The 14,454-nt window shown below is 42.5% G+C and overlaps 1 protein-coding gene across 4 annotated transcripts in view; it reads right to left on the minus strand.

The window, feature by feature from the left end:
* Positions 1–1,117: 1,117 nt before the first annotated feature.
* LOC141964115 (6-phosphofructo-2-kinase/fructose-2,6-bisphosphatase 4) overlaps positions 1,118–14,454 on the minus strand; it is a 53,756-nt gene continuing 40,419 nt past the window's right edge. For 3 of the 4 annotated variants that reach the window (XM_074914091.1, XM_074914092.1, XM_074914088.1), the window contains exons 13-14: positions 12,314–12,378; positions 1,118–3,973 (exon numbers count right to left, since the gene is read on the minus strand). In XM_074914091.1, coding sequence (XP_074770192.1) covers positions 3,914–3,973; positions 12,314–12,378 — 125 coding nt within the window. In that variant the 3' untranslated portion in view covers positions 1,118–3,913. Of the gene's footprint in view, positions 3,974–9,031; positions 9,124–12,313; positions 12,379–14,454 lie in introns of all 4 variants that reach the window. The other variant, XM_074914089.1, reaches the window with a different exon arrangement.

Raw genomic sequence — 14,454 nt, forward strand, 5'->3', positions numbered from 1 at the left:
AACACCTGTCATGGATTACAGCGAGCAGGAGCAGTTGCTTGTGGGAGCATTTGCTCACTACACTTCCCCCTGCTTTGCTCTGGAGCAAGGGCTGCCTGACATGCGCAGCAGGGACCCTGCTCTTCACCCAGCAACGCTTTCACCTGCCACAAGCTCGGCTTCCACCAGCCTGACCGTACTCATGGCCCCTGGGCCAAGACATCTCCTTTCCTCTGTGGAGCAGCTACGCTGTTTCTCCTCAGCACTGTGCAGTTTAGCCACAGGCAACAGGTTAACTGCACCACCTGCACGGGGAGCTGCCCTGCCACAGGCGCTGGCTCCTTACAGCCACCAGCAGGAGAAGGTCCCCGGGTCACACAGCTTCAAGCACCTCGGTGGCTGGCTGGCGGACAGCAAATGGCTGCGTCTGCTCCAGCATCACCATCTGGGCCACCTTCCTGCCAGGAAGATGGAGATATTAAAGAACTTTGTCCAGAAAGCAGCCTGAAAACTCTAAAACAAATATTACCTCCCCCCAAATGTAAAATACACCATAAAGAAAACACTTCTTCCACCTAGCAGGGAAGATACAAGTGGCTACCACCCAATAGTATACAAGGATCAAGACAAGAAAATTTGAGTATACAATTTAAAACCACACAGTAGTACTTAATTTTGTCCTTATCCTTCGGAATGACAAGTACCCCTGCAATTTCACTGCCATCTACTTAACCTATACATGCACGTCTGTACTAGAAGGCAGCATTTAGCCGTTGGTTTTCAGCTTTCTCCAAAAAGCAGCAGCCTGTGGAAGACAATGTAAGAACAGCAATGACCAGGCAAAATTAATAAAGTCTTACCTTTCTTCGCCATTGCATGCAGATCTTGACTTGTATTTGTTTAATCAATTCTTCCAGCTTCTTCCTCAGTTACTGAGTTTGTTACTTAAATTATTTGTCAGAGTAGAACAACCAATGCGGATAACTTAATTCTTATGCCTGTGTATAAACTTTCTTAACCAAGCTACAGTTCCCACACTTCCAAAAGCTGTGGGAAGCCGCTGCCCTGCAGGAACACTCACCTGGCACTTCAGCTGCTGTAAACAGTCATGGAAAGAAACACACATCAGCACTCCTTGTAGCATTTGATCTTTATTACTTGGATCAAAGGTCAAATGATTACATTTGTCTGAAAGATTACAACGAAGGCCAACAATGTAAGAAAAGACAGTTTAATCCCATTTGAGAGAGACCGCATCTGAGCTAGCAAGTGCATTAACAGTCAGAAGGCAGGAGAATAAACATGGGGACAAATATACAGGGTCAGGACAAGGGTTTTCACCTCCCCGGTCAGTGACAGTTCTGTCAGGAGCAGGGGACATATGCAGCTTTCAGACAGTGACAATACTCTGCAATTCTTAACAGTGCCTTTCTGGAAAGGTGGTTGTGCCCCGGGGAGAACCGATCACTCGCTCCAAAGCTACATTCATTGTCTACGCTTGTTCTCACCAGCTAGAAAGGGTCGGATGCAGTCAGTGATTTAATACCTTCCTAAAGTAGAACACACAACTTCATTTTAATTTTTTTTTCTCTTCAAGTATCAGCATGACGGTTTATTTACACTTGTATACAATCTTTTTACTGAACACCCAACTTAGTAAAACACTTATCACAGTATATTCAAAAGCAGGCTATAAAAATACCTACTATACATAAAACATTAAGCCTCAAGGAATTTTACAGCACCTCTAAAAGTTGGGAGAGGTAAAACGAAGAAAGGAGAGAGGGGAGACACCTCAAGCCGTGCTTGCCAGTGAAGAGAAGCGGCCCTTGGGCTCAGCTCTCACTAGGGGAAACCTTTCCTTCCACCACAGTTCTTCAATGTGAGAAGTACCACAGTCTGCTGGTGAAACCCTGCTTTTCTAATACAGTCTCCTGGGATTTTCCCTCTCTAACTACAGATCAACTCCGACTTTCTCAATTTAAAAACTGCTTAACAACTCCTGGTCGCAGCTGGATGGTGGAGGTCTGCCTGGAGCACAGCCCATCCTTCCCACGCTGAACACACATCAAATCGGGAGGGGAAATTTCATCTACATTTCTGCCACGAAGGCGGCTTTCTTAACTACGCATCAATAAATTAACTTCTCTGAGCAGCGCTGTGTGGTCTCTCTCCTCACACAATAACTACGGACACAGCTCAATTAATAAAGATCTGAAATGGGTGTTACTGAACACATGGATCGCACACACAAAGCTTTAGACAGCAGCACTTGAAGCAAGTGTTTCTGGTTGTTCCGCACCCTACACATTCCTCGTCTGCAACGGAACCCAGCGATACAGTATGGCTTACTTCCAGAGCTGAATATATTGCTGAAGTTAGCTTATTAAAACAAATCACGACAGCAGCACGTTATTTTATAAACCCTGCACAAACAAAAGACAATTTAGCCCTTGCCTGCAAAACTACATTACGAGGGCCCAGTATTTCACACAGGAATTGAGAAAAAGAAAAAAAAAAAAACAGCAAAACAACACCAACAACATACGTGATAAAAGCTCAATTAATTGAAGAGAAGTCCTTAGAAAAAACAACACAGTCCAACTACCAAAGGATAGTTTTCCTCATTTCAGAACTAAAAGCCAGCAGCAGTGCTGGCAGCTCACTTCAGCTGGTAGCACACATACATAATACACATTGATTTAGTACAGTTAGAGGTTGTGGCCTCAACAGACATAGAAAATTCCATTTTCAGCACTGGAGTTTCTCAAGGCATGAAAGAGCAGTAAAGAATTAGGATGGTGGAAGATGCTTAAAAACAACACAAAAAACCCCAAGGCAGGTGTGCCAGTGTTAAAAATAATTTCAGAATTTACCTGGTGTTTTTCTTGCATGAGCTGTTAGAATGGTTAAACTCCACCTAACCTTTCTGTACTGTTTCCTGATGTACGTATTAAATGTGGCTATAAAAGAGAAACATATACTTTTATGTTGAAATTCATTCCAAAAATTGCCTAAAAAAAATACAAATCACAGCACTAATAAGAAAAGCAGCTTCTCCAGCCCTTGACAGTCTGAATCCTTTTCCGCTCCCTTCCTGTTTCAGAAAAGCTGCTCATTCCCTCCTGTAACTGCAGTAGATAGGTGTCTCTCTTAATTCCTTACCCAGGCTACCAGCTATACTCCACTCATGTCCCCCACTTAACACTGTCTTCTGCTGCCCTCCAAAATACAGCTGGCGCCTGGAAAATGTTAAAATCTTGTGAAACCAGCAGAATCTTTCAGGTAGTGAATCTAACTTTAAGGCTTTTATTTTCCAAAGGGAAAGTCTCCCCATTTCAGAAAAATGTAAGTGTGGCTGACAAACCAAAGCTCAATCTAAAGCTCAGAAAAGCTATCAGAGCTGACAGGCTTTCCCATTTAAAGTAGTTTTGCAACATGAAGCCTCCAATGCTCAAAATGTAGAATTTCATCTATGTTAAATATGCCATCTAAAATATCTCCATGTAATTCTAGGCAATCATTCACAGTGAAAATAAGAGGAACTCTTAGAAAACCAGTTAAAAAAGAAAGTAAAATCTAGTTAAAATCTGACGGTAAAATTGACACGGGCAATTAACCATCCTGCAGTATCCACAGATGAACAATAAAAACCACTGAAACTGCACAAATTTACATACAAAAAAATCTAAAACCAACTCTACTCTGCTTCCCATAACTCTTTTTACTGATACCTTTCGGCACTGGGAGTTATCCATAGCTACAGGTGTTCTCCAAAGAAACTGAATCACATTCGAAATGTCTTAAAGTGAAGGGGAGGCGCATTCGTTCCAACTCACTCGGTGCTCAGCGACACCTTCTCCATTCTCCTGGACCTGAGCTGCTACTTAACGCTCTTATGCTGGAGGAAGGGCTGCTGCCCCAGGAACTGGAGCTATAGGTGGTTAGGTACTGTCCTCAAAGCTTCTTCTCGCGATCGATCCACACCTACATTCTGCAAATGTAAAGACAAAAAAGATTTTAAAAACAAGAGTCTCAGTTGTAGTTTTACTTAACACACGGCTATTACACAAGGCAAAAGATGAGCAAGTTCTAATGCTTATTTCCTCAAAATGTTTTGTAAAACACAAGGAAAGGTCCCAGACCATGAGCAGAAGTCAGAAGCCAGGCTTCGACTTCATCCCAGCCCCTCTGCGCTTCACAGAGCAGAGTTCAGCTTCACAGACCCTCGGATACCTAAAAGCGGGATCTCTGCTGCCAGTGAAAAACCATCTCTAAGACACAGATTACAGCAGGTCTAGTAGGACAATCAGTCTCTGTACACCATGTGCAGGTCACAGTGTTATGTTTTTTAAGAATTTTCTTCCTTTAACCACCATTTTAAACCACATCTCTCTAACCCACTATCTCTTCTAGTCTTTATGCATACAGTATAAGAAAAAACAGAACAACACAGAGGTCATAAACCACACAAGAACTGATAAAACCTGGAGGGAGGGAAGCCTGTCTCTCCTTGTTTGAAGCGTGCTCTAGGAAATGACTCCTTAACACCAACAGCTATAAAGTTAATTCTGATCCTGTCTATAAGCAGCTGAAGGACTCAGTAACTCCCTAGAAGAGCTGGTAACGTGAAGTTTAAATGCACTTGAGGAGACATGAGCATGTTGGCAGATGTCACAGTGACATCAGATCATGTTTCAGTGGCTTTATAACTGCATCTGTTGGAGTTCACTTTCAAAACAAGTCTCTTCAGTCCAGCTCAAGGAAAAGGAGAACCACACTAGCACACAGCGAGGGGGACTCTCAGCACACACTCTCGGACAGCACACGACTCCATCAATCAAAATGCATCAACTTAAAAAGCAAGTCATTCCCTGCCCCAACCCCAATTTCTAGGATTTTCAGCCACTTCTTATGAAAACAGAAGATAAACAAGCAGCACCAGATTTGATTTGAGGGTTGAAGTGTGCCGACATCACTTCTGTCCTTATCAATTCTCATACGTTACTGTCAGTCCCTTCCTTTCTCATCAGCCTTCAAGTCTCTGAGTAAATCACCCTGTATTTCACCATAAACACACCGCACCAAGGCTTCTGAGGAGACACACATGAATGCTGCTGGCCCGAGTCATCCAAGTCCTGGAAATCTCTGCACCCACCCCCACACTGCCTAACCCTCTCTCCAACTCCTCTCTTCAAAGAAAAGCAAAGCAACAACCCTGTTTCAGAAAAATGCTTCTACAGGCAGCATCTTTTCTGCAGCAAAGGGCATGGAGAAAGCGTAAGCATCTAAAAAGATGAGGACTTGGCAAAACAAGGCCCACTCATCATGACCACACAGAGGGAAAAAAACCCCAACATGCTGGCATTTGTTTCATGTGTTTGCATTTTTCTTAGCAATTGATCCAACATACCCAGAAACTCCTTGGGACTGCGGAGATGTCTCCACAGGCACATCAAGAATATTGGCTAAAATCTTTTAAGCTGAGCATCTGCTGTTCATTCAAAGAAAATTAAATGGAGCATGAAACAGGACGTCAATATACAGGAATCCAGAGGTACTGGAAATTAGTCCACAAGTAGCAAGAACCAGACAGCTATAATGTGAAACTAAAATGAAACAAGGTGGTCAAGACAAGGCAGAAGATACAGTTTATTTAAGTCAATGAGAAGTATCAGATGAAAGCAGCATGTTAGCAACTGAGACGGACCCAAGAGGGAATATCAATATGCAGTCAAGAAAGTTGAAAGCAAAAAGTGCTTCAATTTGCATAAGTGTGAAGGAGAAAAGGCTGGAGAAGCGAAGCACACTGAACTGTCACACTGAAGAAAGATAAGTCTGCCCTGGGATAAATCCTAATAAACACACCCTAGAGCTTATTAGACAAAGAGAATACCTAACTGCAAGACCAGATGAACTGAGGCTTAGGAAGGGACGAATATCCTCACTAATGGTAAATGGTTTCCCACTCATAGGAATCACATTAGATTAGATTACGGCAGCTGGGATCGTACCCACTTCCAGAATAGCCATGGGCATTGAGAGAGAAAAGTCATGCAACAGGAACAGTGCTGCTTCTTAGAAAGACGACCGAGGTTTTAGCCTTTCTTTGGGGACCAAAAGCTGTCCCTGCAAGCACCCAGTACTGCCTTACCAAAGCACACCTAGACAAAACTGCCATCCTGGGGGCAGCACTGCCACTGCTAGGCACAGCAGCAACACATCTGGAGAGCCCAGGAAACACAGGAGTGGAAATAAAACCACCACACACCTTTTTAAAATACTATTTCTACCAAGGCATTCAGGGTCTCCCCAGGTCAGCCCGGGCAAGGGCTCGCTGCTTCCAGAGCCTGCTCCCCGAGGAGGCTCAGCACTCACAGGGACAGGAGCAACCTCACCCTGCCTTGCACAAGGGTCCATCTCACCCACTCCTCTCTGGAAAGACTCCAAACACACAGATTAACCCAAATACACTCTTATATCACCGTTCTTCCTCTTCTCATTATACTCCTTCCTACTTTGCACTTTTTTTTTTCCCTACAGAAGAGAGCCTCCCCTAGAAACAAAGTGCTATGGGTTTCCAAACAGGATCGAGTCTGCCATTACAGTTTTATTTTGATTAGCAACCTGTGATCTTCACAGTAAAGCGGTAAGATTTCACATGAAGGCTCCTCTAGGGGGTTCTGAAGGGCACAGGAGCCACAAAGACAGCCAGAGCAAAAGCAGTTAATAAGGGCCCTACACAGCTGAACAACCAGCACAGGCATAAAGAGAAAACCAGCCCAATCTACACAACTCAGTATTCCTATCAGCCAGCTTTCCCTCGGTGAGCTGCGCCACAAACTGTCACTGCCATTTCCCACCCAGCATCAGGCCTTTCTTTTACTAAGAAAATAAGCCAGAGAGGACTATTAAGCAATCCTGCTGGAATAGGAGACCCCTTAAAGCACAAAACTGCTTTTAAATATCCACTTCACCCCACTGCACACATCAGCACAAAAAGCATTATGCCCGGCAAAGAGAACAACACGCAGGCGCAGCCCCAGGACATGGGCTGGCAGCCGCAGGCAGGGATGGAGGGTCCTAGGCTTCTGCCACTTCCCCTCCCTCCGCAACCTCTGTGAGCTGCAGAGCAAGCGAGCCCAGCTTTCCTCTCCCACCAAGTTCCTGCTCCTTCCATCTTCCCCGTCCATTTCCTCTGACAGCCCAAGCCACCCTTTTTTCAAGCAGCAACACTCAGTTTTTCCACAGCAGACACCTGTGCAATTTGGGCTCCATCAAAAATGTGTTCAGTTTAAATTGTCACAGTACTTCCTTAGCTGTGGCCCATGAAGTGATAGCACTTTCAAGCATTTCAGCATGGTTTCTCAGTACCTGACTATGGCCAGTGTCCCTCCAACCTCCCAGGGATGTCACCTCAGCTGTCAGGTAAGAGCAACTGTACTCACTAATTAACGTGTGCAAGTGCAGGCTCAGATCTCCTCTGTAGCATTTTTCACAACAAAGCACATGCTGAGAGCCTGAGACAACTAAACATGGAAAAGTGACAAAACACTCCCACGTCACAGTCACAACACAGAGAGGACAATAATCTGGGTTCCCCCCTGATCCCAGCCCATCCTGGAATACTGGTTTAACTAAATAGCAAGTGGTACAGCGGGAGGTTCTCTAGCCAGGAGGCTGATACAGCTGAATATATTCTCCTGGCCAGAGAACCTCCCGCTGTACCACTTGCTATTAAGTAATAGAATAGATATATCAGACATTCCTGATTGCTACAAAACTCTGAAAATTTCAGTGTAATTTTAGAAGTGCAGATATGTAACACTTTTTTTCCAAACTCCTGGTTTTGGAAAAATGTACCACCTGAGAAACCTAAGAGATTAAAGCTTGCCACAACATCCACTCCTGCTTACTTTCAAGACTAAAAGATCCCCTCAGAAAACTGTTCCAGGATTCAGTGATTTTCTGCCTTTCCCAGACTTGATGTTACCTAAACAAAGCTGCTTCAGTGGCTCAGATGCTTCCCACTGCCTCGTTTTGCCCCGTGTTAACACCACAGAAAAAGGAGCCAAGGCATGGCACCGCATCTCAGACAAGCTGCAGTCTTCTCCAGCCCGTGAAAGGCTTTGCTGTAAATGAGTTTAGGATGCATACCCTGCTGGTTTAAGATCCCACGCCTTCTGGAGGGAGGAAAATCCCCCCATTTCCATGTCTTTCAAGGCAAGCCACAACCCAGCTACAAAATAATCAGGCTAACTCTGCTTCCACATTCTGAAACAGTCAACACTGTTTACTGCAGCCTAGATAAAATCTGGGTACAAAACCATACAGAGTGGAGCTGTAAACGCTCAATCACCCACATCTGTACAAGAAGCAAGAAAAGAGGAAATCTAAAATCACTTCCACCAGCAGGCAAAGCCTAAAGCCTAATGCAGAACAGCTGTTAAGAAAAGTTGAATATTAAGAACATTTATACACATTCTTGTACCTTAAATAATTGCTCTGGAACTAAGTGAAAACTTGCCACCCTCTTCAAACAGCACATCATTAATTAGCACATCTAAAGCACTAGTGCTAAGGATCAGCAGGATTAAGGTTTTACAGTAACTACGGATTGTTATTTTATGCTACATAGCAGTCCAATCACTCCCAAGGGCACTGAAATAGATAATACTGGTGCCTAGAAAACAAACTTCAACTTTTTCTTATCTCACACAGGATGTTGTGTTTCATGGCTTTCACAAACACACTGCAACTAACATTTAATGATTGCTGGCTGTTACAATAAAACTTAATGCTGCAGGATCTTTATAGCAATTTACAAAAACAGCATTCCAGTGACAGCCGATCAATGTTTGATAACTCATCCACGATAAATTAACCAGGGCAATAGTTTTACTGTGATTTGATAATTTTTTCAAGTCATGCGCTGTACAAACATCTGGTTTGGATTTTGAGTTGTTGGGTTTGGGTGGGGCTTTTTTATTTCAAAGTGATTGGAATGATTAGTTTTTCAATTTATTTTGAAGTAGTAGGATGAAAACAGCACCCCAAGTTCGATAGTTGATCAGCACACAGGATTCACTGATGAGCAGGGACTGTTACAAGAGCGTCCTCGGGAGGTCTGGAAATGTCTACATTCTGTGTAATAATAAAAATACAGAGGAGAATTTTTATCATGCAGCAGTAAGAGCAACAAAAAACCCCAATCAGATTCCTTCACAAATATACAGCTGCATTTCTTCAAAAGCAGATTTTTTTTTTAAACCCCCATACCCCAAGAATGCAGCAGACTGACAGCTGGTTGGTGTCCCAGAACTAGACAGCAGGAAAACGTATTTACAGTAATTACTGATCCCATGCTGATAGTATTACCAAAGCTCAAGTCATTCATGTTTAGGAGGAAGTCTTTTACAGGCCCAAGCAGGAATACACTTAAACATGTGCTCCAGCACATACACGTCAATCCATCAAGCAACTTTCAGTGCTTTGCTGAACTATGCCATATACTTCTTCCCCAAGGGAAGACTTTTAACATTCGTTTCTGTGATAAGGCAATGTACTGCCCCTGACAAAATAGAAAAATACCTTTCCAGACACCTTAACCATTTGAGACTGATCACATCAACTAGATCTCACCTCATTTTGCAGAGGCTGTAGAAAAAAAGACATTCAATGCAGCAAATTATTCAAAACAAAAACAAACTAGAACACCAGTACAGCCCAACACTCACACTAGGCAGCGCAGCTCTGAGTGCAGCTGTGTGCACCAGGCTCAGGGATCACCAGCCACGGTACTACCTCATGCAAGTCCCAAAGATCGTGCAGTTACAATTGTCCTGCCATGAAGAAAGTCGACTGTGATAAACTGTACAAGATCTTGATCTAGGATTTGGCCCATTTTATGTCAAGTCACTGCCAATTCTTCAAACTTGGCACTGATGGGCTTCATGAGTCTTATTTGGTTTATACTGTGGTAAGCAAACTCACCTTTCACTAAACACCTCCCTCTCCCCTTCCCCCAAAATCAAAAAGGAGATCTGGGTTTCTTGCAATCTCCCAATCTGTCATTCACTAAGACAGAGATGAAAAGTAGACATTTTACCCCAGGGCTTGTTTTCTAGCCCAAAGGGGGTACCCAAGCAACAGCTGAAGTAATTCCCCTGAATTGTTTTCAGTAGAAAGACTATACACTCCTTCATTTGAAAAGGTCAGGAACTTAAGCCACTACAATGCTGACAAACACAAGGCTTCAATCCACTGCGGACAAACCATCATCATACAATGAAGTTTACACACACTATAAACAAACACTCCAGTGCTTTGCCTGTGTTTCTGCAATGTGAAAATAGATGCTCTCAGCTGAAGCTGAAAAGGAGTGCACTGTTCTGAAACATGGACTACAAATTACTTGTGGGAGCACAGAACAGCTCACTGGGCAATTCTGAATCAGTTCCATTGTTTAACAATCTGTGACGCTGTATTTAATTAAATACTTTGACTTCAATAGACTATTTGAAAACTTAATTTTACAGAAGTCATTAACATTTTTGTAGGTGATGTAAGTGAAAGCTTTTGAAATGTTCATAGGCCTCCGAGCAGCATTCAAATGCAGACAATGTCAATTTAGCCCTTCATTCAGTCCTACTAAATAAACATCATATCATCACCCATACTTCATTGCTCTGGGTTTCTTTGGGGGCAGAGGGAGAAGAGTGTTTGAGTTTTTTTAATAACAATACCTCTGTCTGCTTTTCTTCTTTTTAAAATATCATTAACTCAATTTATTTCTGTTCAAATTAAAGAGTTTTGTGTCTTTGTGCCCACTGTAATGCAACAATCTGCATGATCCTCTACATGCATCTGAAACACAGCCACCCAACACCAACGTCAGTATGGCCACAGCATTTCCTAGACACATTAAGAGTCACTTGGTGATGCAGGCAGAGCTCTCCCCTCGAAATAAACGGCTTCAGTTAGAGGAGCTGTATGCCCAACAGCAATTCCCAAGGCACTTTAGCAAGCTGTAAATTCAGCACCAATATTTTACCAGCCAACCTGAAGATGTTCAGCTGATCTACATCATCCAACATGGACAACCTAACACCTGCTCTAAGACATCCTCATTTGTTTTCACCACGCTTCTCCAGCACCTCTCAGGCACTGTGAAAACAGAATGGATTTCCTAAACCTAATGAACTCCACTGAGATACAGAAGTGGTAAAGCAGAAAAACAAAGGAGAAAGGGAGAAAGGAAACACGCAATACAACTATCTAATAGAAAATGTCTTGGCTATGAACAGCCAAAAGTCAGTATTTTCAGACTCTGAATATCCAAGTCATTAAAACCAAAGTCCTTTGCAGACCTCTCCAGGATGAATTCTGCACAACTGCCATAAATGTGTACCCTCTAATAAGTACAGCATTGTGTCACATGCCTTATTGAATACACACATAAAACCACATTTATGACTATATTCCTTTCCACCATAAACCACTGTTCTGAAAATCACCACAAACAGCCCTTTTTCTTTGTGTTATCAAACTGACTTTTAATTCACCAGTAAGCACGGCTCATAACCCCAGCAGAATCAGTGCCTTACCTAGTAGCATTAGCATGAGGATCTGCAAGGGAACCAGGAATTTTTACTCATGGCACATTTTAGATACATAACTTTCATAATGCAGCAATGGAAGAGCTTTGCACAAGCAGCACAATCAACCTAAGTTCACGTCAACAAGCACACAGAACTGCATGCCTGACACGGGGAGAGTATGAAGCTGCCGTGGTCTGACATCTTATCTCCACTTACATTCTACAAATTCACTCAATTTTCTTTTCCCCAGTTGCTCTGTTGTATCCTGAGATCTAGTCTTTCTCTCCAGCTTCGGCTGAAAAGACAGGTGGCATCACCAATTCCTCTTTTTCATACAGCAACGATCGCAGTGATGAAAAAGCTGATGATTTCATTATTCACTCTCTCCAAAATAAGTGTGGCATTCACAACAACGTACTTTTTGACTACACCATACTTGTGCTGAATGACAAAGCCTGGGAGAACTTTACATAGTTTTTAGACTGATACGTTTCTTCAAACTCTCATTCAATTTTTGAAGATAAACTACTCCAGCTAGAGCTCATATCCAAGACAAATTTGCCCAACAAAAAGGATATTTTTTCCCCCCCTCAACAAAAAACAGTAGCAAAGCTTGATACATAAAATTAAATACGCTCAGCCGAGTTATCAAATAATTTCTAACCACAAGGACAATGGAAATCAGCTCAGATAGTACATTACATCAAGTTGTCCAATTTGAAAAATATTCTTACCTCAGGTTTATCTCTGTGTGTGTTTACAGCTTCAACATTCAGAAATATAGACTCTACTTTACATCCTGTTGATAGAAAACATATTTTTAGAATTGGTCTGCTTTAAAATGAAATTGTAATAAAGATGCAATCTAATTTTGAATTGGTGAAGGTTAATCACTTTCCCCCTTCTGATTTATACTAGGGTTTCCCAAATTCTGAATAGCTAAAGCTATCAAAATGAATCTATTCCATCGGGGTGAACATTATTCTTCATCTGATAATCCATCTCCTATTCACACCTTCGCTTTATCATTATTTTCTTTGAAACAAATTCTCATTTTTAAACACACATGAACAACAGCATTCAGTCAGGAAGTTCTTACTTGTAACATAGACTTCTTAGAATTTCATTGTAATTCGGAAGATAAACACTGCTCCCATTTTTTAAAACATGAAAACGATTATGAGAAGGTACACTGTGTGTTGTTAGCAACTCCTATTCCTCTACGCATGCAAAACAGTTTTAACCCCCATCTAAATGGAACTTTAAAGGTGACCTGAAAAGGAACTTTTTTTCACCCAGAAATGGAAAACTCCAAAGCAGCAAGAAAAATTAAACAGTCAGAAGAGACAAGTATTATTCAGGTAGTATAAACATACCCACTTAGAGAATTACTACTCAATTCACTGTGGCCACATCATTTTAAGCATGATCTGATTGCCAAACAGTCTTATCTCACACGAACATGACTGTTATAAGCTACACTACCCTATACAACATTCAGTAATAGTCAAATTCCTCTGACATACCACAGAGTCCATCTTCTATCATAAATACGTTTTCAAATTTTTCTGCTCACTTATTTCCTGAAGCCATAACACACTTGGCAGGTATTGAAAATTATGTATTGGAAAATTGGGTATCAGAAGCTTGAGGAAGGCAAAAGAGCAAAACAGTGAGAAACTTGCAGAGCATACATTTGCCTTGACACAGAGTGTCCAGAACAAACACAGGACTGGACGGAGGTCCAGTGATTTGTGTCTGATGTGGCGCCAAGGAGGAATGCGAAGCGGGGGGCAGGCCGTGCGGTCCCATTCTTTCACTTCAAGGACAGATTTACCTCCTGTTCTGCTTGGTTCCCTCAAAATATGATTTTTTTTTTAGCAACCAGCCAACTCTGTGCCTCATCCTCCCTTCCTTCCCACACAACCCAGCTGCACCCATTGTACCAAATCAACCTTGCTTCTCATCCTCCCTCTTTTTCCCACAAAAAAACAGCTGTACCCCTTGGCACCATGAAACTAATTATGTATTAATGATAAAATAATGATTTGACTACAGTCCCACCCACTCACCATACCTACTACAATAAATAGTACCCCAAGTTTGTACGTAACTTGGAGGGACAATAATCCGACACCGAATCAGAGGGACAAATCGATGGGTTTGTGCTCTTGCTGCCCCCCAGAAGGGACACATTCCCCAGTGTATCCCCGGGGAACCATGTGTGTGTGATTGCAATCGTTTTGTTTTGGGTTTTTTTCCTCTTCTAAGTAGCACTATATAGCCAACTTGCAGTTCGTGCATTTATCGTAGGCAACCCTAAAGAATCTGTAAACGTTGCATGAAAATAAACTGTACTATTTGTGAATCTGACTGTTTCTCCTGAGTGCCTGCTTGGGCTGGGTCAGACTTACAGTCATGGTCCCAACTGCCATACCTATTAAGGGATGTCCAGCCACCCCTAGCCCCTCTGATCTCTGAGGACCGGCTAGAACGCAAGGGGATTTCTCTCTTACCCTAAATGCAACAACACTCCATAGAATGACTACATAATAAAAAAAGGTGATTTTCCCCTTTTCTTAGAAAACTATTGCACTTTAAAATATATATATATATAAATTAGTAAGGCAACTTAGGGAAGCCTATTCTGAGAAACCTCATCTGTCATGAGCACTGTGAGCAAACACAGCAGGAGGGTCAGCACTCAGAGAAACAGTGGACCAGAGAACAGATTTTAAGGGGAACAGCACACATCTTCCACTGCAGAGTACCCTAGTCATCCTTCTGTTTACAGATCCATTGTGAGCCCCAAGACCAAGCCAAAACAAGCTCTGATTCCTGGTGCCAGCTGTTACTAAGGACGGGTTACAACAGC

Source organism: Athene noctua, chromosome 10 (genome assembly GCF_965140245.1).
Source record: "Athene noctua chromosome 10, bAthNoc1.hap1.1, whole genome shotgun sequence".
In the NCBI taxonomy this organism is placed as follows: domain Eukaryota; kingdom Metazoa; phylum Chordata; class Aves; order Strigiformes; family Strigidae; genus Athene; species Athene noctua.